This window comes from Tupaia chinensis, unplaced genomic scaffold (assembly GCF_000334495.1).
Source record: "Tupaia chinensis unplaced genomic scaffold, TupChi_1.0 Scaffold000088_1, whole genome shotgun sequence".
In the NCBI taxonomy this organism is placed as follows: Eukaryota; Metazoa; Chordata; class Mammalia; order Scandentia; family Tupaiidae; genus Tupaia; species Tupaia belangeri.
Genome location: NW_006159550.1, coordinates 4,380,395 through 4,405,101, shown reverse-complemented (window position 1 = coordinate 4,405,101; position 24,707 = coordinate 4,380,395). Strand labels below are relative to the sequence as shown.

Genomic DNA, 24,707 nt, shown 5'->3' with positions numbered 1-24,707 from the left:
CAGCAAACCTAGTACTTGTGGGTATGAAGTGACAAAAGTAGAGATCTGAAGGGCCAGACTCCCAGCAGAACAGGATGTGTGCTTGTTGCACAGCCACTTCTCCCCAGAAGACAATGATCAGATATGAAGCTAAAAAGCCAAATACAAAGCCTCTAAAATGCAAACCAGCTCTCGTGATGTACTGAGAACCTAAGAACTAGGGTTCAGGAGCCTCAGGAAATCGAGTCCTGGTGAATCCCACAGGCTCCTTTAGACCTGGTCCCTAGAAGGTGTGAAAATATACCAAAACTTTGATAGAGCTTTGACTGTTCAATCTCCGACGAAGCAAGGGACTTAGCCACCAGCCTGTTACAGTTGTCCAGTGAAGGAACGGGTGACTTCTCTGCTGAGAGACAACTACTGAGGCCTCTACAGCTCCTCACCTACAACCCTGAGGATGCAATAAAGTGCTCACGTATGCCATCTAGAAACAAGAGTTAGCTTTAAAATAACCATGTCAAAAACACCCCAAGGAAAAGATGAAAAATCTGAAGAACATGTCAAAAGTCAAAATTTCCAACATAAGACTAACCTGTAATAAAGAATCAAATGGAAATTTTAGGAGGAAAAAATGTTACTAAATGAAGAAATCAATAGGTAGGATTTAATAGAAAAGTAGCAAAGGTGAAGACAAGTTTAGTGAAATCAAAAACTGATTAAAAAAAATAGGGGACAGAAGGTGGTGTGGTGGTTAAGGCGCTGGAAGTCCCCACATGGCCGACTGTGGCCCGAGTCCTGGACCTGGCAGCTTCCTCTCTCTCATGTGGAATAAAAATAATAAAATAAATAATTCTTAAAAAAATTAATAATAATAATAATAATAATAATAATAATGAAATTCACCAGGAAGCCCAGAAAAGAAAATTAGACGGAATATATGTGGAATATGTGGACATGTGTGACACAGTGAAATGTCTAAAATTCTTTTAATTAGTCTCAGAGGTAAAGATAAGGAAAAATAGAAAGTGACACTTCTAAAGAGTAAACAACTAAAATTTTCCCAAACTGGTAAGACTTCAATCCTCAAATACAAGAATCTCTGCAACCATGAGCAGAATAAATACGGAAAAAAAAAAAAAATCACCTAAGGTGCGTCATATTAAAAAACAAAAGTGTGGGGTCAAAGAAAAATGGCTCTGTTAGAGTAGGAAGTGCCTGCTGTCTAAGACTGGAAGGCTGAAGGACACGCCAGCCACAGACTGCAAACTGAGACGCTTACCACGATCCCTGCCCTGGAGCAGAGACTATCTTCACATGGAAGGGGATCACTTGTGGGTAAATGGAAAGCAAGGAACATATCAAGCATCATTCTACAGACTTAACACCAGATAATCTCACTTTTTCTTGACCAACAAAAACTAAATAAAATTAAGTATAATGATCTCATTTTACACCTTTTCTGTAAAAACTGATGATCAGAAATGTTACGTAAGTCTCAAGATACAGAGTGGGTAAGTTTAGAGAAGCTAAAATTAAAAGCCAATGCCTTGGGTAACACACACTACCCAGTCTCCTACAAAAATGAATATAAACCACAATAGAAACCCCTGCAATTTCTACACCTACGAATAACTATAAACTATGTGATCCATGGGATGTTTTTAAGTGTGTCTATTTAGCAGGTGCATTAGTTATCTACTGCTGCAAAAAAAGATGTCAAAATTTACTGACCTAAAGCAATAAATACAGTCATGTGATCCATGACAATGTTTTGGTGACCATGGACCACATTTGACAGGGGTCCCATAAGGAGGACTAGGCTGCAGCATATAGCGTAGGTGTGTAGTAGGCTGTAACCAGCTAGGACTGTGTAATGAGAACAATGTAGTTCACAATGCAAACGCCTCAAACACGTTTCTCAAAATATATCCCCATTATTGATCAAGTATCTGTACTGAATGGTTTATTTGGGATCTTTCATGGGTTCTAAACAACATGTTGGCTAGGGCTGCCACCACTGACAGACTTGACTGGGGCTGGGTTATCTGTTCCCCAGGTGGCTCAGAGATGGCTAGCGAGTGGGGGCAGACTGACGACAGGAGGCTCTTGTTCCCTGCATCATGGACTTCTATATAGGGCTGCTGGAGTGTCCTCAGAACACAGCAGCTGGCTTGTCCCCCATAGTAGTGACCCAAGAGAGAACACAATGGAAGCCCCACTCTATATGACGTTCATATGACCTAGACGCTGCACACTGTCAGTTCTACGATATTCTACTGATCGTACAGGCCAGCCATGCTTCACTGTGGGAGAGGTGAGGCTAGCTGGAGGCCAGCATGCAGGCTAGTGACAAGAATAGCAATACAATTTGGGAACCAGCAGTTAGCGTAATGGCTATGTCGCTTGACTCCCACGTAGTCGACCGCGGTTCGTGTCCCGGACCCGGTGGCTTAAAACTCACGCCGGGCGCGTGTGCGTGCGTGCCCAAGATCCCGAGAGGAGAATGGAGGAGAAGGGATTGCGGCGTGACCATCCCCCCTGGGGGGTGATTTCTCGCTTTCTGTCTCTATATCTCTCTCTGTCTGTCTGGCGAGCGCACGTGCCCTACAGTGAAAATCTCTCCAAAAAAAAAAAAAAAAAAAAGAATAGCAATACAATTTTAAAAGCAATAAACCTATTTTAAAAATCAGTATTGCATGTCTACTGATAAGCTGTCTTAAATTTAATTCCCCAGATAAGTATACGCTATTAGTTGTTTGTTTACTGATAGTAGCAGAGAACTAAAGGGTGGTACACCCCCTATTACCTTTCCAAGAATAACGTGAGAACAGCAAACGAAGGAAGTATAGCATGCACAGTTATCAAAAGGACCTACACATCTCTATAAAATGGCACCTAACAATAACTAACCCAACCCAAGGAGCTTTTATACACGCAAATGGACCTGTTCTTAAAATGAAAACCGAGAGAGCTAATTACCAAGTCCTAAGAAAGAAACTTTAAAAAATAATAAGGACCAGCCTGTGGTGAGGGGGTTAGCGGGCTGGATCCCACATGGCCAACTATGCAATTTGAGTCTCTGGCCAATGGCTTGAAAAGCAAGCTGGGCACATAGGTGTGTGTGCCCAAAATCCCAAGAGAAGAGTGGAAGAGAAGGGCTTGTGGCATGGTCATCCTTCCTGGGGTGGTACTTTCTCAATTTCTCTCTCTCTCTTCCCACTCTCTCTGTCTCTGGCAAGTGAGGGCACCCCAATAGCAAACTTTGTGTTTTTTGTTTTTTGGGTTTTTTTTAATTACAAAAAGCAACCAAAATACTTCTATTAAGTATCTATAAGCAAGAAATAGAAATCGTTACAAAGTTAACATTCAGTGCGGCACGGGATGATGTGTGCACTGAAGTAAATGTGTTAAATACAAATTGAATTCTGAGTGTTAGTCTTCATAATAAGATGCCACATGTTGCTCAAGTCTGGACATCAAATGTGCATCCAATGTGAAAAGTTAATTCTAGCCTCTTGACTGTTTTGCATAAAAGCACTTGTCCACGGACCATTAGATAAAGTTACTGTAAATAAGGTCTGCCTGTCTTATTTATAAGTGAAAAGTAAATAATTTCTCCCACATAAATACACAAAAATAAATACTTTCACAACACAGTTCACTGAAGCATTCGTGCTAGGTTTCAGAAACCATAAACAAAATGAAAACTCCAATATTAGGCACTTGATGTACCATTTCTTGCTTTTCTGACAGGTATCTTTTATGTTAAGTTAAAAGCAGGCTAAAGGTGAATTTAAAATATTTTTTCTCCTTCCTGTACACAAAGAAAAGAAAAAGAGATTCAAAACACAATTCATGGAGGTTATTCTGCTGCTGCAGATGCTGTATCACATTTTAAATAAAAAAAAAAAACGTTTAAAAAATATCAAGTAGATTCAATACAGAGTTTCATTTTAATTAAAAAATACTGAAATGGGGAAAAAGGGTTTCATGCAGTTGGACTTTCAGGGTGTACAACCTAGTGTTAATAAAAAGCAAATCAATAATTTTTGTTAAATTTTAATAATCACACAAACCTACAAATAAAACCATCAACAGTCTGAGTTGAAGTGACAGGTGACTGCGTTTCTATGACAACCCAGTAAGAGTACAAGTCCTGACTCGCGGCTCAGCGAAGATAGGAACAGAGTGACATTTACCCATACAGGAAAAATCTGCAGCTTTCCTTTGAAAAGAATCAATTCAACTCACATGGATTTTTACTAAGTGTACAACACTTTTAATTAAAGCCAATTCCTTTAAACTATCCTACAGGATTCTAAAACACTAATTGAAAATAAATGTCCTAACATGGTCATTCTTACTGAGATTTGAACTTAAAGGGGGAAAATAAACTTTAGGGGCTAACAAATTAAAGCAATTAAAGATTTCTGCCTAAAAAAAAAAAATTGGTAATTTGTTACTGTTGTTAATTACCACAAATTTCCATAGAGTCCTTTTCCCAGTAATTTGTTACTGTTGTTAATTCATTACCACAAATTTCCATAGAGTCCTTTTCCCTAACTTGGACTTGTATACCAACAAGAATATGGCACTTTTCACTTGATCATTTAATATTTCTGCACAAGCACGTTCTTTTTGGAATGTTTATAACCAATGAATTCCACATTTTTCATCATGTTTTAATTTTACCAGTATCTTTCACACTGAGTACATTCTATATGATACCACAGTTAGAGTGCAAATGGATACTTGAATTTTATTTATTTTTTTGATTGTACACATATATTTAACAATATAGTTTTACACAGGATGCTAAGAGCATTTTTGTTTTATTTCACAGAAGCGCTTGAAACATACAGACTTTCTATTAATATTCATACCACAGCACATCCAAACCTAACTCCTAAATAGATGCAGTACAATTTGTTTAGAACTGAAAGGCTTAATGGCAATAATGAGAGGGAAGAGTGTGTAAATTTATTTTACATAACTGACTGAAAAACAAATTCAAGAAATAGTAAATAGAGTTTAATACAGTCTCATGCGCCCTGAAGGAGGTGGTGCCCGATTTGGAGGGGTAATGGCTATGCCCAAATAATCTCCTATTTGGAACTTCCGTGACTGCAGGGTCATGGAATCATCAGTCCCCTTTCTGCTGGACATGGTGCTGCTAATCTCCTTAACTCGATAGCCAGGTCTTTTAAGGTCTGTAAAAACAATTGCAAACTTGAAGTGTGTGCCCTTCTTTCTCGCTTCTGGGTAGCCTTCTTTTACTAAACTAGTCAACTCTTTCAGAGTTGCATCCATCCGAGTGTAGATCTGCAGCTCGCTGGACGGTACGTTTCCATGGGAAAACTCGTCCAAGCGGTGGTGGCAACCGTTATTAGTGGTGAAAACCCGCAGCAAGAGAGGGCAGGTCTTCTCGCAATCTGGCTCCTTAATTTCCTCCTGGGTAACGCGCGACTCCACCGCCATCTTTCTCCTATCAATTTTATTTTATTTTTGTAAGAGAGATTTTTGCTATAGGGTGCGTGCGTTAGCTGAAGAGACAGAGACAGAAAGTGAGAAATCAGCCCGCAGGAATAGGCAGAAGGGGCGGGTGGCCACAGTGTAGTCCCTTTTCCTCCATACTCCTCTCAGGATTTTGGGCACCCATACACACTCCCAGCATGAGTTTCAAGCTGTCAGGTCTGGGACTCGAACCGTGGTCAACTACATGGGAGCCCAGCAATGTAACCAATACATCACCTACTGGTCCTGAATTTTACTTTTTAAAAATGTGTGTCACATGGATTCTAGGGAATAACAGAAAGATCATTATATTTTCCTATTGTTACTATTAATAAAGAACTTAAATTTTCAGTTTTGGACATCAATTCTTTATTAGAGTTCAATTTTGTTTTGTTTCCACACAATAAAATAAAAAGACATACAGACAGGGCTAGGTGAGATAGCCGACTAAGCCCAAATTAAACAAGTGGAAACCCCCACCAACTGAGCATGCCTAGATAATTTACAATCTCACTCTACAGAAAGGGCCTTTAGCCCACCCAGCCTCACCCACCAGAAAGACCTCGGTGGAACCTCCAGGAATTGTAATAAGATGAATGGTTTTCTCGGTTTCATGTCATCAACCACATCTGACTAGGGCAAATCCTTTTAATAAATATCCAACGTTTTCAAGCGAGATACAATACGAAAACATTAATGTCCTCAAAAGAAATTCTTATTTAAAAGAAAAGAAAAAAAAGCTTTCATGCATTTTAAACTTCTATAGTAAAAAAACTAGCCTTAATAAAAAGCAAATCAATAATCAACTATGGATATGAAGATATAAAATAAAGGCTTTTTCCTTTAGAACATTCTCTCTAGAACTCTGATTACCTTAGAGAGTAAGGACTAAGACGTTCAAAGCTAGTAGTCAACCTTGCAAGTGTAAAACACAAAAATAGCTATCAAAATCCAGTATCAGAAGTATCTGAATTTTAGAAAACCTACATTTTAGAAAATTCTTCCCTGAGCCAAACCCAAGCCTCATGGTTAATTAAGGGAGCGAGGTCCCACATGGCGAACCATGGCTTGCATCCTAGACCCCACAGCTTGAAAAACATGTTGGACAAGTGCGTGCCCAGATCCTGGCAGGGTGAACAATGAGGGGGCTGTGGTATGGCCACTCCCCATCGGGAAGGTGCTTTCTCCCGTCTCTCTCTCCCGCCATGTGCACACAAGTGTGATGCTGGTGGTGTCTGTCGTGATGTGTTGTGATCTTCCTGCCTCTGTCTCTGGAGGACCTGGGACAACAGGTGCACACCACCACAACCAGCTTTAAAAAATATTATTAACGGGATCCGTAAGTGGTATAGTGGTTAAGGCGCAGGACTCCCACACGGATGACCGTGGGTCAAGTCCTAAACCTGGAGGCTTGAAACTTACTCACGTGTGAGTGTGCCCAAAAGCCCGGGAGGAGGATGGAGGAAAAGCGATGGTGGAGTGGCCATTCCCCCGGGCAACGATTTCTCACTTTGTCTCTGTCTCTCCAGTGAGTGTACGTGTGCACATGACCTATAGCAAAAATCTCTCTTAAAAAAAAAAAAAATTCTCTTTATAAATGTATCATAGAAGTCCCAAGATATTATAAATATTAATTACTATTAAAAAAGAGAATAATGAATAAAAACATAACTAGTACCAAGTATAAATAAGCAATTACTTTTAAAAAGCATAATCGAAATTAATACAATATGTCAATCAAAACAAAATTTGAGTCTCAAAAACATAACAATAATAATATAAGGAATAGGGGCCAGCAGGTGGTATGGTGGTTAAGGGCGCCAGACTTCCACATGGCCAACTGCAGTTCGAGTCCTGGACCTGGCAGCTTGCTTTCTCACTTTCTCTCTCTCTCTCCCTCCCACCCTCCCTCTCTATCTCTCACTCTATCACTCTCTGGTCACATTAAAAAATAAATAAGAAAAGTTAAATAAAATAATTCTTTAAAAAAATATATAAGGAACAAATCTAGTCACTACCACAGCGTATTACCAAGAAAGGCCGCATTATTATTGGGCATACACATTTATTTGCTATAGTTCTCTTACAGAAAGATTTTATTTATATGAAATGATGACTATCATTGTAGGAAGTATGGCCTTATAGATTTTCTTAAAGTGTCAAAACATATCAAGAAAACTACGTAAACCAGCTGGCTCCTAATAGCACAGGCATTATAGCTGCCTCAGTGACCAAACTCTTTGAGGTGACATGGAGATAATGGGACTCAACATGAACAGCCATGGTCCAGCTCCCAGACGTCTTTCCCTCGGACAGCCGACAGACAAGCAATTACACTCTCATATGAATGCAAAAAATGTAGCTACATCTTCAACGTTCTCACAATATTGTTATTACAGAAAAGTATTTTAATGAATTAGGAGCTAAGTACAATCTAGATGGCATTATTTTTAAAAGCAACAAAATACATACTGTTAAATAAGTGGTTCTCAACTACAAGTGACTTTATTTCCCATGGGTATTTATTGGCAATGTGGAGAGGCATTTTTTTTTTTTGGTCACTATTGGGTAGGAGACAGTGAGGGAAAGGTACCATAGGCAACTCGCAGAAAGAGGCCAGAGATGACACTAGACAACCTACGATGAACAAGACATGTTCAGAGCAAAATATTATCTGGCCTCAAATGCCCAAGTATCAAGGTTGAAAAAACCTGGCTTAAAATATATTCCACAAGATAAAATAATACCCAGGCATTAAAATTTGTTTTCAAAGACAATTTAATAACAAAGGAAAATGTTCTTGCAATGCCCTGTTAGGTGAAAACAGGTCATGGGACCAGCAGTTAGCGTAATGACTAAGTCGCCGAACTCTTACATAGTTGATCGCAGTTCGAGTCCCGGACCCTGTGGCTTAAAATCACGCAGGGTGCATGTGCATGCGTGCCCAAGATCCCGAGAGGAGAATGGAGGAAAAGGGATTGCAGCGTGGCCATTCCCCCTGGGGGGGGGGGGGGATGATTTCTCCCATTCCCCCGGGGGGGGCCTTCTCGCTTTCTATCTCTCTGTCTTTCTGGTGAGCACATGCACCCTATAGCAAAAACCTCTCAAAAAAAAAAAAAAAGAAAGAAAACATAGGTCACAACACCTGCTTTGTATGATTCTAATTTCATTTAAGAAATCTAAGAAATCTAGAAAAATAAAAAAATAGAAAAATAAACTAATATGCATATATGTGCAGAAATTAGAACAGACATCAAAATATTAACTCCCCTAAGTTTCTGTCTTTTTCATCTGTAGAATGAGACTTATAATAGGACCCACACACATCAACTGTTACTGGTGATAGCAAGTAAAAATCATTACTGTGAGCTATTGAAAATATTTTCTAGAATTAACACATACCATTTATTATAAAAAGTAAATGCTATTTTTATGGCTGTGGTTAACAACATCCTCTTCAAAACTTTCTATCTACTGAACTATGATTCTTATTTGTCAAAGCTGCTTTCCTTACCGTAACACTGACCAGAAAAGTGAGGAAAGTTGAGCCTCTAATAATTGAAGAGCTCTACTTAAGATTCACGAGACACGCAGTCTTCATAAACCTTGGTCTCTCCTTTGCCCTGTATTATCAGAAGTTCATGTTCAATTCAAGGAGGGAAAAAATAAGGTGAAGGTTCCCATGCCCTAAGCCACATACCATAAACAGGATCAACTCCCATCATTTATTTTATATTGGGAAAGCGATAAGAATATATAGAGGAGGGGGAAAAATGAGAAAAGCAAATAAGCTTTTCATTTCCTTCTAGCCGTATGGAATAACCTGCCCAATCTTCAGGGTATGCGGTTCACGCGGGCCATTTCCGCCCCTAAAGCCAACATAACCCTCTTTTCCTTTCTTCCCGCTATCCCTTGGTGATCACAAGATCCAGAGAAGCAGGATTTCTGCCTTTTCATTGTTCTGCACTTCACCTAACAAAACTGGGGTGCCTGATAAAGACCAGTGAAAACAAACGGATGTGGGGACGGCAGGCTGAGTGGAGCAAGCAGCTTTTCTAAGACATTCTCAGTTAGATTTCACACAGGAAGATCCAAATCATAGAATATCAACCAAAACCAACCTTGGAGATCTAAACTGTGTGTTATTTTACAGACAGGGAGCTGGGGGGGGTGGCAAAGAGAAGAAGGGGGTGGCAATTCTGAAATTAGCATTATGTTGATTTAGACAAATGAAGCTCTCTCACCTTCTAACAGCAGCAGTAAATACAGGTCCTGCGAACTCAATTTCCAGAAAAACTTACACTTATTTGTAATTTATATGTTGATATTGAAAAAGGAAAATGCTAAAGTTCTCAAAATTATTTTTGTTTTCGAGATTAAATACCTCTCAAGCGTTTCCAATTGTATATTTCGTATTTCGAATGCAAAGAACCTTCCAAGCCACGTGACCACTTACACCTCTTGCAATTGCATGGTTATTTCCATAAAGAAACAGATAAGACCTCCTAAAAGCAATCAAAATGAAAGCAATGGCCCAAACCAAAGAGAAACTGACACTCCTGTTGAATCTGAATTCATGGCACTCCCAGACTTGCTTCAAGAACACAAAAAATCACCACAGGAAAGGCAGGTGGGTGCCTTCTCACCTCCCCCCCACACACACACACATACCTCTGTGCCCACAGCCACACAGTGAAGCCTGCCTCATCTCTCCCAGGCAGATTCCCTTCCGGGCCAGTTCCCCAAAAGGAGGACGCCAAGCCTATCGTCTCTCCCATGCTATCTGTACACCTGGCCGCCATCTTTCTGCATCCTTCTTCAACAGGCAGCCCTCAGCCTCCTGCCACACCGACAGTGCATAAGTGGGGTCTAAGAATCCTAGCCTTGGAAGCCACAGGACCAAGGTGGGCACTGCAGGGGACCAGAGAAAACGAATGATGGCAAAAGCAAAAAGAAAATAATAAACTAGAACACAGAATTGTTAACAAGGCCAAGCGTTAGTTTTCTGTTTTGCTTTTTGTTCCCAGAGGGTGCATGTACTTGCCAGAGAGAGACAAAGAGAGGGATGGAGAGAAAACAACCCCTATGGAGAACAGTAAAGCTGCAGTCCCTTCTTTTTCACTTCTGCTTCCTTTTGGGATTTTGGGCACACATGTGTCCAGTCCAGCATGATTCCCAAGCCAACAGGTCCTGGACCCAAACTGTGGGTGGGCCATGTGGGACTCAGCTGCCTTAACCACCAGGCAATAGGTAGACCAGAATTAGTACTCTTTAAATAAAGACGGACAGATTAAGGTAACCACAGGATAAATTGAGAAAAGAAAAAGATCACCGAAGTATTACCTATCTCCTGCAGAAAGGTACCTGGCCCAGACTGTTTTAGCAGCAAATTCCATTGAAAACCTTTAATGAATAGAAAATTCCTAAGTTATCTAAACTATCTCACAACAGGGAAATACAGGAACTTTCCGAGTAAGCCCCTGCTGATGCACATGAAGGCAAACTGAACTGCAGTGCTGGAGGTCACAAGGCTGATGGGTTCAGATTCCCTACTCATGCGGGGTGCGTGAGTGTGCACCCAGGATCCTGCCAGAGGACAGGGGTCATGGCGTGACAAAGACACTGGCGAGGGTCCCTCTCCCTCTCCCTCTACCATGCATGTACATACTTGCTATCATAAATTAAAATTATTATTTTTAGAGACCAGTAGGTGGCATGGCGGTTAAGGCGCTGGACACTCCCACAAGGCCAATTACATTTCAAGTCCCAGACTTGGTGGCTTGCTTTCTCACTTTCTCTCTCTCTCTCTCTCTCTCTCTGTCTTTCTCTCTGGTCAAATTAAAATAAATGAACAAATGAATAAATGAATTAAATAAAATAAATAATTCTTTTAAAACATCATTATTTTAAAAAACTTCCCAATTAATTCTTAAAAGGTGGCATAACCCTGATAGCAAAACACCTCAAGAATACAAAAATTGAAATATATATACAATTCAGAAATTTCATAGAAGAATTTAAATGTAAAAATCTTAACTAGACTTTGTAACTCAAATCATCATTTATTAAATGTAAAAATCCTAACTAGACTATTATAACTCAAATCATCATATATTCATGAGAAACATTTTAGATAAAATATTGCAGAAGTACGAAGAATGGATACTTAAAAACCTGACTTCAGGCGTGCTGTGCAAGGTTAGGGCCATGTGGGAGGCTCAGATACAGATCCCAGACCAAGCCAACAGGCCAGGTGCAGCAGCCTGGAGTCCTAGCTGCCTGGGAGGCTCGGGCAGAAGATCACAACCAGAGAACTTATAAAAAAGAAAAAGCCCCCCTCTCTCTCCCTTCTCCTGCATGCACTGTCAGAGAAAAGAAGAGGAAAAAAAGAAAAAGAGACAGAGAGACACACACAGAGAGAGAGAGATGAAGATAGGGAAGAGGAAAAAAAGAAAAAGTGACAGAGACACACACAGAGAGAGAGAGAGAGAGATGAAGACAGGAAGAGAGGGAAGGAGCAGGGGAAAGGCTGTGTTCAAATAGACAAAACAAAAACAACCCAGGAGATCACCTGTAAGACAGGGGAAATAAAGATGTTTAAACATCTTGATGAAATTCACTGTCATTTAAACAAACAAACAAAAAAAGGGTGGGGAGAAGAGAGGAAGGAGAGAGAAAGCAGTAGAGAAGAGGAAGGAAGGGAGAGAGGGAGAATTAGCCAGAATCCTACCACAATTCACAATCAAGTAGGCAGTCACAAAATAAACTAAAATAAAAGGCTTCTCTTTTTGAAAGAGAGATTTTTGCTATAGGCGCATGCACTTGCTGGAGAGACAGAAAGTGAGAAATCATCCCCCGGGTGGATGGCTACGTTGCAATCCCTTCTCCTCCATTCTCCTTTTGGGAGAGGAGGAAGCACAAGTGCCAGTGGGAGTTTCAAGTCACCAAGTCCGGGACTCGAACCACAGTCACCCACATGGGGGTCTAGTGCTGTACCCCTGTGGTGGACAGCGCCATCTGCTGGCCACATAAAGGCTTCTTATACCAGTTCTAGGGGAAACGGCCCCTAGCCACTTAGAAGTTACTTAAAACCTCAGTTACCTGTCCTTTGTGAAAAGAGGATGGTAATATGTCCCTCAGGGATTTCTGTAAGAATTAAATGTGGTAAGTAAAGAAAAAAGCTCGGTTTCTGGTATACTATCCATTGAACAATAGCTACTGACAGTTATTACCTTCTGTGTGTTTCACTCCCAGGTTTAAACTGCAGAACTCACGTCATCGCTTCCGGGTTGACCTCTGCCAGCAGAATACAGAACTGGGCAAAGGGTAAGCATTTCTAATCTAATTTTCTCCTTTTATACGGACTAAAATGAGATTACATTACTTTTGATTTTACTCCATTACTGACAAAAACATTTCAAACATTTCAAACAGATCTAAGTGTGAATCCTGTAATTAGGAGGGTGAGAGGCAATGCTACAGCCTCCCACTTACTAAGTCAGTGGACTCTCCTGGATGTCTGTCAAGACTAAAAGTAGCTCACCCCAGGCCAGCCACCTCAAAACTGCCTGTCACCGAGGGTGAAAGAACAGTGGTTAAGAAGAAGGGGTTGGGGCCAGCAGGTGGCAGGGTAGATAAGGCAATGAACTCCCACATGGCTGACCACAGTTCAAGTTCCAGACACGGTAGCTTGAAAATCACACCATGCACAAATGCACGTGTGCCCAAAATCTCAAGAGGAGAAGGGAGGAATTCCCAAGGGACTGCAGCATAGGCATCCCCACTGGGGGAGGAGTGATTTCTCACTTTCCACCTCTTTCTCTCTCTCTCTCTCTCTCTCTCTCTCTCTCTCTCTCTCTCTCTCCATCAATGGCATGTTCCTTAAGGCACAAATCTAAAAAAAAACAAAAAAAAATGAAAATAAAGTATTTTTTACGAGCATTCTAGACTCTGCTATTCTGTAATACCTCATGTAATAACTCTGGAGGACATCAAAGATATTTTGCCAAGTCAATCTTTCTTAGTCCACCTAGTCAGGGCTCACCACCACCCCACCACCAATGGGCTCACCATTGCAGTCCCACGAGTGGATCCCTAGGCTTCATTTAGTCCTCCTCCCAGCAGGGCACAAGGACTGCGCCCTTCTTCCTGAGAGGCAGTCCTTCCTTGGCTTCTGGAACACCATCCTTTCTTGGTTTCCTACCTCACAGGCTCCTCCCTCCCAGTCTCCTTTACTGAGCTCCCTTCACCTACCACATCGCTAAAAGGCCCTCTCACCCCTGAGGGACTAGGCATCCTCTAAATGATCTCCTCCAGTTGCATAGTGTTAAACATCACCTCGATACTGACTAACGAATTCTTACCTCTAGCCCAGAACTGAACTAGTCTTCTTTATCCAGCTCCCCACTAGACAGTGACACTTGCATATCTTATCGAGACATCTCTAAGATGGAGCTTCGGATACCCATCTCCCACTCCTTCACCCTGAGAACCAAACACTGCTCCAGTCAGAGCCTTCCCTATCTCCACCTTTCTCATTGTTAACCCTTAATACTTCTCTCTCATTTATATTCCCACATCCTAGACCAGAAATACATTAGCTATACATAAAAACATTTTTAAATCCTCTAAATCCTTCATTACCTCTGGCCAGAATTCTACAAAAGCCTTATCATTGGTCTCCCTGCTTCTTACATGTCCCTCTCAGACTTTTTTTCAAAACAGCATCCAGAGTGACCTAATTAAAACATGGACCCTCCAATAGCTTTCCAACTTAGTCGCAGTGAAAACCAAGTCCCCAAGTTAACATACTGGCTCTGCATTTTTAGCTGCCCATTACCTGTGGGATATCAGCCCCACCACTCAACAGCTAGCACGACCCCACTCCAGTGTACTATATTCACTCTTCCTTTGACCTAGGATGTTACCTTAACAGAGAAGTCCTCCCTAACCACCCAGGATAAAAGAGTAACTCCTCAACCCACTCCACAGTTCCCTGACCCTGTATTATATTTTTAATCTATATTTATCACCACCTGACACATATTTGAGTGCTTCTGTTTATTGTCTACCTTCCTCATGAAATGCTGATGTATCCTAGGATCTGGAACATAAAGTATACAATAAGTATTTTTTAAATGGATAAAATGATCCATCTTGTCCAAGTCCATCTGGAGTTGCCCAAAATAATTTTTATCCTAGACAGTGAAATTACAAATTCTGTTCAAAGATCTATCATACCAGGAGAATCATGTTCATCTTTCCAATCTCTAAACAATGATGGAAATAAAAGTTAAAAAATATTACACCCTGGAAGTTTCAACCATTTCCAAACATATCATTTTTATAATATATGCTTCAAGGGGAATGTTTATTCATGCTTGAGTGATGCAATAATCAGTAGAACCCCTTAATATTAATAGCTCATTAAACGAAAGAGCACGTTTTTAACCCAAGGCCTCTGGAAGGCTGTAACACTATAACCCTATGCTCCATTTCTCTCGGCAATCAATCTCATAACAGGGTACATTACTATTTTAGTTACCAGTTGCTATAAATTTGTTTATTAAAATTAATACATGTAAAGAACCCATTTAAAGTTCAATAAATGATTCATAATGTTCTACACACCAGGTGAGATAAATAAATGATTTTTGTGATGCATTTTCTGACAATCACAAAATAGCTTCAGCTATTTGTCAGTCCACTTGGTTTAATTAAATTTATATCTCTAACATATTCAAGGCTTCCTAACAGTGCTATTTGGAAGAACAAAACCAGCTTTATATGAACATCTGTTGAAGGGACATGTCTGTTAATAAAGGTAACAAAAATTATGAAGACAGAGATATAAATTTTCCTGTTACTACATGCCTTGTCCCAGGCATGGAATAATGCAACGTATATGTAATCTTCGGTTCAGTGGAACACACTACAGACAGAACAAGCCTGAGGTTAGCTATTCAGCTGTCCTTGCAAATCACAAAGGTCACTGGACCCCTCACCTGGTACGATGCAGACCTCAGTGCATTTCAGTTTTCATTTGGTATTCTTCTCTTTCCTTGCCACCCTCTTTACCTTGATGTTTTTTCTCTTCTCATTCTTCTCTTTGCTGTTCAAATGTAGTCTTGAAATGTTAAGGTAAAATCTGATGCTTCTATTGCAAATTTCTTTATACAACACTTTTCTGAGAAAAGTAGGATATACTTCCAAACATGTAGAATACCAACAGCCTATTCCAAGTAAGGAAGATTTAGAAAAATTCCTAACTCCATGAAGCAGAGCTGTTTTAGTTTCTAGCCCTATAACCAATATCTTTTTTATATGATCAGTTATTTAATTAGGTTGTTGGCAAAAAATTTAGAACACCAATTTGTGAGGATAAACTCCATTTGTAAGGGCAAACACGGATTGCAGGTAGACCTGGAGCTGAGGAACAGCTTTGATTTTGGGTAAAATTTACAAGTCCACAGCTTTCTGATCAACCTTGCGCTGCTCTGAAATCTTGTATTTCTCCTTTTCTATGTCAAAGATGTCACCTTCCTGGTGTCTGGGTTTCTGGAGCTTTTCCTTGAAGCAAGCATTGATGAGGTGCTTTGGGATTTTTACTTTGCTAATATCAATTTTCGTGGAGGTGGTGATGACAAATTTCTGGTGTGTTCGATGCAGTGGAGCTCAACTGCAGACCAGAGGTTCAGGCACAAGCAGCAAGCCACTGCTCAGCTGAGGTAGGAAATCCACTCTCTTGCCACTGTGGCATCCAGGGAAGATGATCAGATGGTCCCGGGAGTGACGCTGGTTTGCAGCTCTCTCACATGCTAACTGAAGGGTTTATTGCCGTGCCTCAACAGCTTTTGAGGCACATCTTCAGTAGGATAATGCTTAGGCATTTTGTGAAGTCTACACCTCCATTCTTGTCCCCACAAACTGGTTTTGTGAAAGTGGCAAGAACCTTCTCCTTTTTCTTTTTAATCCTGAATTTAGAGGTCAGGTGTTTCCTCTTGTACATAGCCTTCCTGGAATGCATGGCAGACTGGGAGTACTGGCTGATGACCCAGACTAAGACAGGTTTCGGCTGCAATGGGGCTTCCCCTTCTTGGGCTTTTTAGCCTTGGGGTCACCCTTTTAACCTTCCACTGGCATCAGCCTTCTTGGCTTCAGGTTTCCTCTCTTTAGTATCTGGCTTCGCAGCTTTTCACCTGCCACCTTGTAGGGTGGGAAGAGCCTATAACCAATATAACTGCACATTTGTCTGTTCCATAAATAGGAAAGACTTTACAGAAAACGAGGAAATTTCTGCATTGTCTATGCTTCAATTTCCTCTCTGTGCTATTGATTCTATGTCGGAAAAGTCATAAAGCATTTTTGCATAGAAACACAAGGAAAAATACATCATGAATTTTCTGATGACCCAATCAATCATTAAGCCACTGTAATTTTGGAACTGTTTGTTCCTTCAGCATCACCAGTCTCTCCTGCCTAGTACACTACCAGATAAGATTGTGGTCCGTATTAAATGAGATAATCCACGAACACTCTCCACACAACACGTGACAAAGTAATGCTCCACAACTGGACCTGAAAATAATGTAGTGACTGATGAGTCTCCATAATTTAAATATTATTTTGTACATCATAAGAATGAACTAAAACAGATACTGGAATTCTTGGACAAGGGTTTTAAATCAGCCATAAGAAGAGTGCCTTAACAAGCAATCTTAAGTTCTCTTGAAACCAACGAAACAATAGAACATCTCAGCAAAGAAACAAAACTTATTTTAAAAAATGAAACTTTTAGAGCTGAAAAACAGAATAACCATAAGAAATCACTAGACGGGCCCAAGGGCAGAACAAATGTTTCAGAGGACAGAACCAGTGAGCTTGAAGATAAATCAAGAGAATACATCGGCACTGAATGAGAGAAAGTTGACTTAAAAACATTTCGACGTTTCAGGGACCTGTTTGACAATAACCAAAGGGTTAAAACTCACATCATCAGAGTCCCAGGAGAGAGTGAAACTGAAAAGGTATCTGGAGAAACACTGAAAACCTTGCAAATTTGGTGAACGACATAAACCAGCAGATTCAAGCTGAACAAACTCCAAATAAGATAAAGAAAAGAAATCCCAGGACCAGCAGATGGTGAAATGCTTCCGTCACTGGACTCCCACGTAGTCGACTGTGATTCAGGTCCTAGACCCGGCAGCTTAAAACTCACGCTGGGTGCACTGGGTGCATGTGTGCCCAAGATCTCAAGAAGAGTATGGAAGAGAAAGGATTGCAGTGTGGCCATCCCCCTGAGGGGTGATTTCTTGCTTTCTGTTATTCTGGGGAACACACACCCCCTATAGCAAAAATCTCTCTTTAAAAAAAAAAAGAGAGAGAAAGAGAGAGAAAAATAAATCCCTAGCAGGAGACATCATAATTAAACATGTGAAAACTAAAGCAAAAAAGAAAAAAATCTGGATTGTTTCTAAAAGTACACTCATAAGGGAAAGTAACAGTAAGCAAAAAAAGGTGCCATAAAAGGTTACAATGGTAAAAAATAAAGTTTTAGTAAAAAGGTTAAAAGGAAAGGTTTTGAGGACAGAAGTCTGACTGCTTTTTCCTATTTTCCAAAATCCTTTCCAGAGGGTCTGGAGGGAGTCACACCCACAAACATGAAGAGGCCATTCTGACCCACTGGTAACAGGATTCTTCCTATATCCTGCCCCTGGCATAGTGTCTTTGTGATGTACATTAAGCATTCTTGTAGCTGTTAAAGTACATCCTTTTCTGATCTCAGCAACCTTTCTTTTCCAATCACCAACCTAAAAACTGTAAACCCATCTATAACCTACCAGCCCCTACCCCACACAGTCCCCATCCTGCTTCCACATGTCCTGCCTTTTTGGGCCAGACCAATGGAAAAACTCTTCAATAAATTCCAAACACTGTCTCTTGCTCTCAAAATCAAATAAAAGGAACCCAATCACTCCGAGAAAAGCATGGTTTGCCTCCTCTCCGGGCCTAGGTCACTCATACTCTGCTTAGAAATAAATCGCATTAATTATTATTTTTACAGAGTTGGTTATTTTCCGTTGACGGTTTTAACATATTAAGTATTTTGTATAGTAAAGTTTTTGTCTTCAGGAAAATGGCCAAGGCAAAGAAAAAGGACAGAAACGGCTAGTCTACAGCATGCTGTTAAAGTTTCAGTCATGTTGGGAGAGTCTCAGAGTTAAAGTTGATAAAATTGAAATTTTGTTTATAACTATTCTAAAACTGATTATACTAATATTATGCTGTCAGACATAATTCTGGATATTAACTTTAAGTCCTATATACAATAGGAATAGTTAAGGCTTTTGTCTATTGCATCGCTATTGTAATGAACTGCTCTTCTCTTTTAGAATCCATCAAGCTACAAATGGTGGTTGGAACAGTCGCCAGTGAACACCCATCATGACCTCTAGCATGAGCCTCTAGATAGTCCTCTGGCAGAGGATCTGCTGCCTCCCCTCTCCCTTCTAATCATTGCCCAATTTCAGAAGGAAGAAGTCAGAGCAGTCTTTGACCTTTGTTCCCCTAACAGAATGTTAGGGATTCCTAGCAGAGGAGGGAATGATGTAGGAGACAGGGACCCTAAAAATATAGTTAGGATACACGTATCGATTTCAGGAATCTTCACATATGATAAAGCTGCACAAAACTGCATACACGAGCACACACACCAGTGAATGAAACACTGGGAAATCTAAATAACATCCGTGGATTGCTTCAGTATCAATTTCCTGGTGTGATACCGTACTAGAGTTATCTAAGATGCTGCCCTTTGGGAAGGCAGTGAAGGGTATACAGAATCTACATTATTTCTTACAACTGCCTGTGAATCTTCAATTATCTCAAAATAAAATTTTTAAAAATCTTAAGAAAAAATGAGTATTAGAGTAAAAGCAATTTTGACTTTATATAAAATCTTGGATACAAAACAGAGGCTAAGAAATAAACCAAATCCTTCCCCTAACTTCCTTGTTAAGAGTTTGAGAAGCGGAAGGAAGAACATCCAGTTGCATTCTGGGCACCATGGCTTTGTAGTCCAGACATCCTGCATCATCAAGATACAAAAGATTACTTATTACATTGCTAGAAAAGTCAGACTTGTTTTCTATGCAAAAATGCATCCATGACTTTTCCAATGACCCTACATAATATACAGAGAGATGAATGTGTTTTGCTCAAAAAAAAGTTATCATTACTTTGCTAAACATATAGGTTATGCACATTTTTATGGAAAATTTTTAAAATGAAGGCAGATAATAACAGTAAGTAAAACAAAAATTACGTGACCCAGTGGTAACATGGTCTGTTCTTTTTCCTATGTTCATCTGCAGGTTTGAGGGGATGGAGAGAAACTATAATATACTAGAAATCTGGAATTGGCAAATGAGACAGCCTGTGGGCTAAACCCAGGCATACACCTGTTCTTGCACACCCTGCAAGTTTCACACCATGGGTGTACTTTTATGTGGTCACACGCCAACCGAACAGCCTCCATACTGCCTGTCTGCCTGCAGAGCTTAAAACATTCACTACTAGACTTTTACAGAAAAAGCATGACAATCCCAGCACGAAATGGCTATTTACAGTTAAAAAGATAATGTGGAAAAACATAAAATGAATACTGTCCTTATCTAAATCTTAACATCATTACTCATGTTACTGGCAGATAAGAATTCATCGCTTGGATATATCATTTCAAATCGACTACTTATTTCTGGGTACTTAGCCTGCTTGCAAATTTTTATACTCTAAACAAAGCTAATAAACTAACTCTTGCACCTATATTCCTGCACAGAGAAATGAACATACTTCTTGAAAGAGGTCTAATGTAAAACTAAAATTACTTTATAAATAACTATTTTATAGCTATTTTATTTTTATTTATTTATTTTTGTTTTAGGGCACATTGCTTGCCAAAGAGATACAGAGACCAAAGAGATATAGCGACAGAGACAGAGAAAGTGAGAAATCACCCACCCCTCAGTGGGGATGGCCATGATGCAATACCTTCCCACTTTCTAATTCTCTGTCTCCCCATGTCTCTCTGGCGAGTGCATGCACACTGTAGTGAAATCTCTCTCTAAAACAAAAAGAAAGAAAATCATACCTTGTATGTGTCTGTGTATGGTGTGTCTGTATATGGTGTGTGTGTGTGTGTGTGTGTGTGTGAGAGAGAGAGAGAGAGAGAGAGAGAAGAATGGAGGAAGGATGATTTCTCACTTTCTCTCTCTTGCTTTCTGCTAAGTGCATGTGCCCTATGGCAAAAACTTTAAAAAAAATTTTTTTTAATTAATTTTATCTATCTAATTCTATGGCAACCACACAGGGAAGCCGTAACCCTCATTTTTCACGTGGGAAACTGAAGATTAGAGGGGGGAGTGCTATGCCCACCTACGTCACAGGAAGAGTACAAGGTATAGCCGAGGTATAAACCCCAGGGGCCAGCTCCAGTCCTTCAGCACCAAGAACCCAAAACTGACTGGGCCCATTTCTGCTAATCAGCTGTATGGCATCAGACAGGCCACCCTTTTGGTTTCTGTCCCCCCAACTTTAAAATAACCACTTTTGCCTCCAATTTCTTTCCTGTGTTTGGTCAAGTCTCATTTCCTAACTTCCTTGTTTATTTTTAAAATATACTTCTACTGACTTATTTTTTTTTTTTTTTTAAAGGTTTTTGCCTTAGGGCTGTGCGTTCACCAGAGAGAGACACAGTGAGAGGGAAAGTGAGAAATCACCCCCTGGGGGATGGCCACTCCAGCCACAGTTCCTTCTCCTTCATTTGTCTCCTGGGATCCTGGGCATGCACGCACATGCACTCAGCCTGGGACTTGAACTGTGGTCAACCATGGAGTTCAGCGATATAATCACTATGTCATCTGCTGGCTCCTCTAATAAGTTTCTGAATTTTCAATTTAAGGTAGTTTATTGTATCTGCAAATGTTTATTTAAAGAGATTCAATTTATGACGGAGTGCTATGTCACCATTTTCTACTGCAGAAAATCTGTGATTCTCTGTTTTCTTCCAGTAGTAGCTAGGTATGGAGGTTACCTGCCATCTCGGTTCAATGTAAGAGGTTTTCCCGAATAACAACAACAGATGAGCCTATGGAGGGGATAAGGTATCTGGGTGCTTACGTTAATAACCATCTGAGTTATGTTAATAAAATGAAGTGTATGTTCTTTTTATAAGTGGTGCTTTCCTTTTTTTTTTTTTTTAAAGGTTTTTGCCATAAGGCTTGTGCACTCACCAGAGAGAGACAGACAACGAGAAGGCAAATGAGAAATCACTTCCACAGGGGGCACGGTCACGCTCGAGGCCCATCTCCAGATCTGGGGCATACACACACGTGCACCTGCTGTGATTTCCAACCTGCCAGGGCTGGGGCTCAAACCACAGTCAGCATGGGGAGGTCCAGCACCTGAACCACCACACCTGAAACACCTGCTGGCCTAAGTGGTTCCTATCTGGTGGTATGAGAGAGAAGTAGGTAAGTCTTCTGATCACATGACATTCTTTGTTTCTGAGCATCCTTAATTTCCTGTTTCATTCTCCACATGGTCTTAACAAAGAATTTTTAAAAGTTCTTTCTTATAGTTGTTCTCCTTAAAATGTAGTCTCTAATACAACTTCACTCCTTAGCAACTATAAAGGTAGTTTTCTTTTTAGGAAATAAACTACAATATATATGAGTCAGTAACTATACCAATGAACATGCCACATTCATTAAAAAAAAAAAAAAAATCAAGTAATAGGGGCCAACAGGTGGTGTGGTAGTTAAGGTGTTGGATTCCCACATAGCAGACTGAAGTTAGAGTCCCAGACCTGGTGCTTGAAAAATCATGTCAGGCCTATGTGCATGTGTACCCCAAGTCCCAAGAGGAGAGTGGAGGAAAAGGGACGACGGCGTGGCCATCCCCCCATGGGGGTGATTCCTCACTTTCCCTCTGTCTCCAGTGAGCACGTGCATCCCTATGGAAAAAAACTTTAAAAAAAGGACGAATAATGAATAAATATTACCAAGCCTACAGTGATTATTTTTAAAAACAGGTTTGTAAAGTGTTTAGATTAGTTTTTAATTTGCATCAACCTTCCCACTGCCAACATGCTTTAAGCTAAAAGACTGTTCAAGATGAAAACTTTTTATTCTTTTTTCTGCTTGTTGTTTTAAGCTAATCCACTTAACATTTTTTTTAAGACTGGCATGCTCCTCCCCAGGGCCCAATTACCTATGGCTTTACTGTATTCCCTCCCAGCCCCTGGGAATGTCACATTAGCAAAGCAAAGCAAGCTCAAGATGGCCAAAGGATTAGTAGGAATCCCAACCATCTGACCTCGTGATCACCTCTTACCTCAGACTCATCTGTAGATTCTTCCAGAGACCCAGGTTCCTACAAAGCAGAGAGAAGAGAAATGGTCAGAGAGATGACAAGAGAATAAAAAGCATCTGCAATGGGAAAGAGGCCTGGGGTCTGCACCACCAACACCCATCTGGCCTATTAGGAAGGGAATTTGCAAGCACACCTACGAGGACACCATGCACTCCTCCTCCTGCAGGCTGGGAAGATTTCCTCTTGGTTGCACAGAGCCACAGTCCCACTAACCTCCCTCCAGGATCAGCAGGTGAACAAATTACCCCAGGAACTTGTCCACGGAGGGCCTGGAAGGCTCTTCCCAATGCTAAAAGTGGAAATCCATCTGGCCAAACAGCCTCACTGATCTCGGGAGGCAAGAGGAAACTGCCATCTCAAATTATCTACAAGCCAATTTTTATACTGAAAAGCTCCTGTGCTATTAGTTGTTATGCTATTAATCTGGTTGAGTCAAATGTCTCGCTGAAACAGCTTTCTAAAAAGACCCCCCTGCAGTGGTACCTATCAGACCCTGTGCAAACAAGCTGGGTAATTTACACGCACTCTTGAAGCCATTAACACGAAGACAAATTCGGCCATGGCACGCAGCTCCTCTCTTGCTAGACAATGAATCTTCCTGCTCTGGAGAAAGTAAAGCAAAAAGAGAAAAACAGACTTGATCCTGCTAATCTCTCACCTGTCCACCGAACAGAGAATCTGCTGATGCCACGCATCCTCAAAGAGGTCAGCAAAATGAAGATTTACTTAACGTACTTATAGATATCAATAGCAATAAAAGGTCGCAACTAATATGCTGACGCTGAATGTAAGCATTTTACAACAATCTATGAGATAAACAAAGAACGAACAAAAAATGTGACAAGGGCATTTTAGATATAACTAATATTTTTCCAAGAAAAAAGTGAACATTAAAAAAAAGTCAGGTGGATATATTACTCAATGCACGTTGAAGAGCGGGAAGAACGTGAACCCAGTGTCTGAGGACATTTTCATTTCGCTCATCGAAAATCAGTAAGAGCTGGCGGGTGGCGCCCTCCAGAACGCGGCTTCGGCTTCGTGGGCGAGAAGGACCTGCCCTCAGAGGCCGTCTGTGAAATGGGGGTGAATGTCACTTGTACTGAGGATTTCACCGTCACCCAGATGCCATGGAGTCTCCCCTGCATCCCAGTGAGGCCTGTCTAACTCAGCGCCACTCTAACTTCAGAAAGCTCGCATTCATTTGCAGCTCCAACCCTCCAGTCACTTTTTGCTCTCGGTGCCACACAGAAGCCCATTCTAAGTGACAGCTTTCCAGGTAAGTAATGACGGCACCACACCCAGGCTCTAAGAGATGCTTCCTCCGCGCACCCCAGCCCTCCTGGTGTTAGTCCTCTTGCCACCTTGATCCTTCTCTCTTGGACACGCTCCACCTTAATGAGAAAGCCGCAGTCTCAGCAGTACGTCGCCCCGTTCTGACTGCTTGTCCCGTGAACTCCCTGCCTACCCACGGCACCGTGCCCCTTCCTAACCACCCCTCAAGTCGGGACAGGAGGCTTAGCGCTGAGCTTCAGGGCTGCACCCTCCTTCCACCTCCGAGAGCCGCGCCTGTTAAGGTATCAGCGCAGAGAAGCAAGGCTTTGACAACCGTGCCCACGTGGCACACCGAGACGGCCATGCTCCCTCAGGAATTCTGAAAAGTCACTGGACCACAAAGCTAAGGAAACTGTTTATTTGGAATCGATCTGAATATGCCTATGAGAAAAATGGGCAAATGCCCCATTTACGTTCTTCATTAAAACAAAACGTAAGTCTCCAACCAGCGA

The 24,707-nt window shown here is 40.9% G+C and overlaps 1 protein-coding gene across 1 annotated transcript in view; it reads right to left on the bottom strand.

The window, feature by feature from the left end:
• VPS41 (VPS41 subunit of HOPS complex) overlaps positions 1 to 23,523 on the bottom strand; it is a 190,384-nt gene extending 166,861 nt beyond the window's left edge. The window contains exons 1-2 of the mRNA XM_014585758.2: positions 23,449 to 23,523; positions 22,885 to 22,923 (exon numbers count right to left, since the gene is read on the bottom strand). Coding sequence (XP_014441244.1) covers positions 22,885 to 22,923; positions 23,449 to 23,484 — 75 coding nt within the window. The 5' untranslated portion in view covers positions 23,485 to 23,523. The remainder of the gene's footprint in view (positions 1 to 22,884; positions 22,924 to 23,448) is intronic.
• Between the last annotated feature and the right edge of the window lie 1,184 nt (positions 23,524 to 24,707).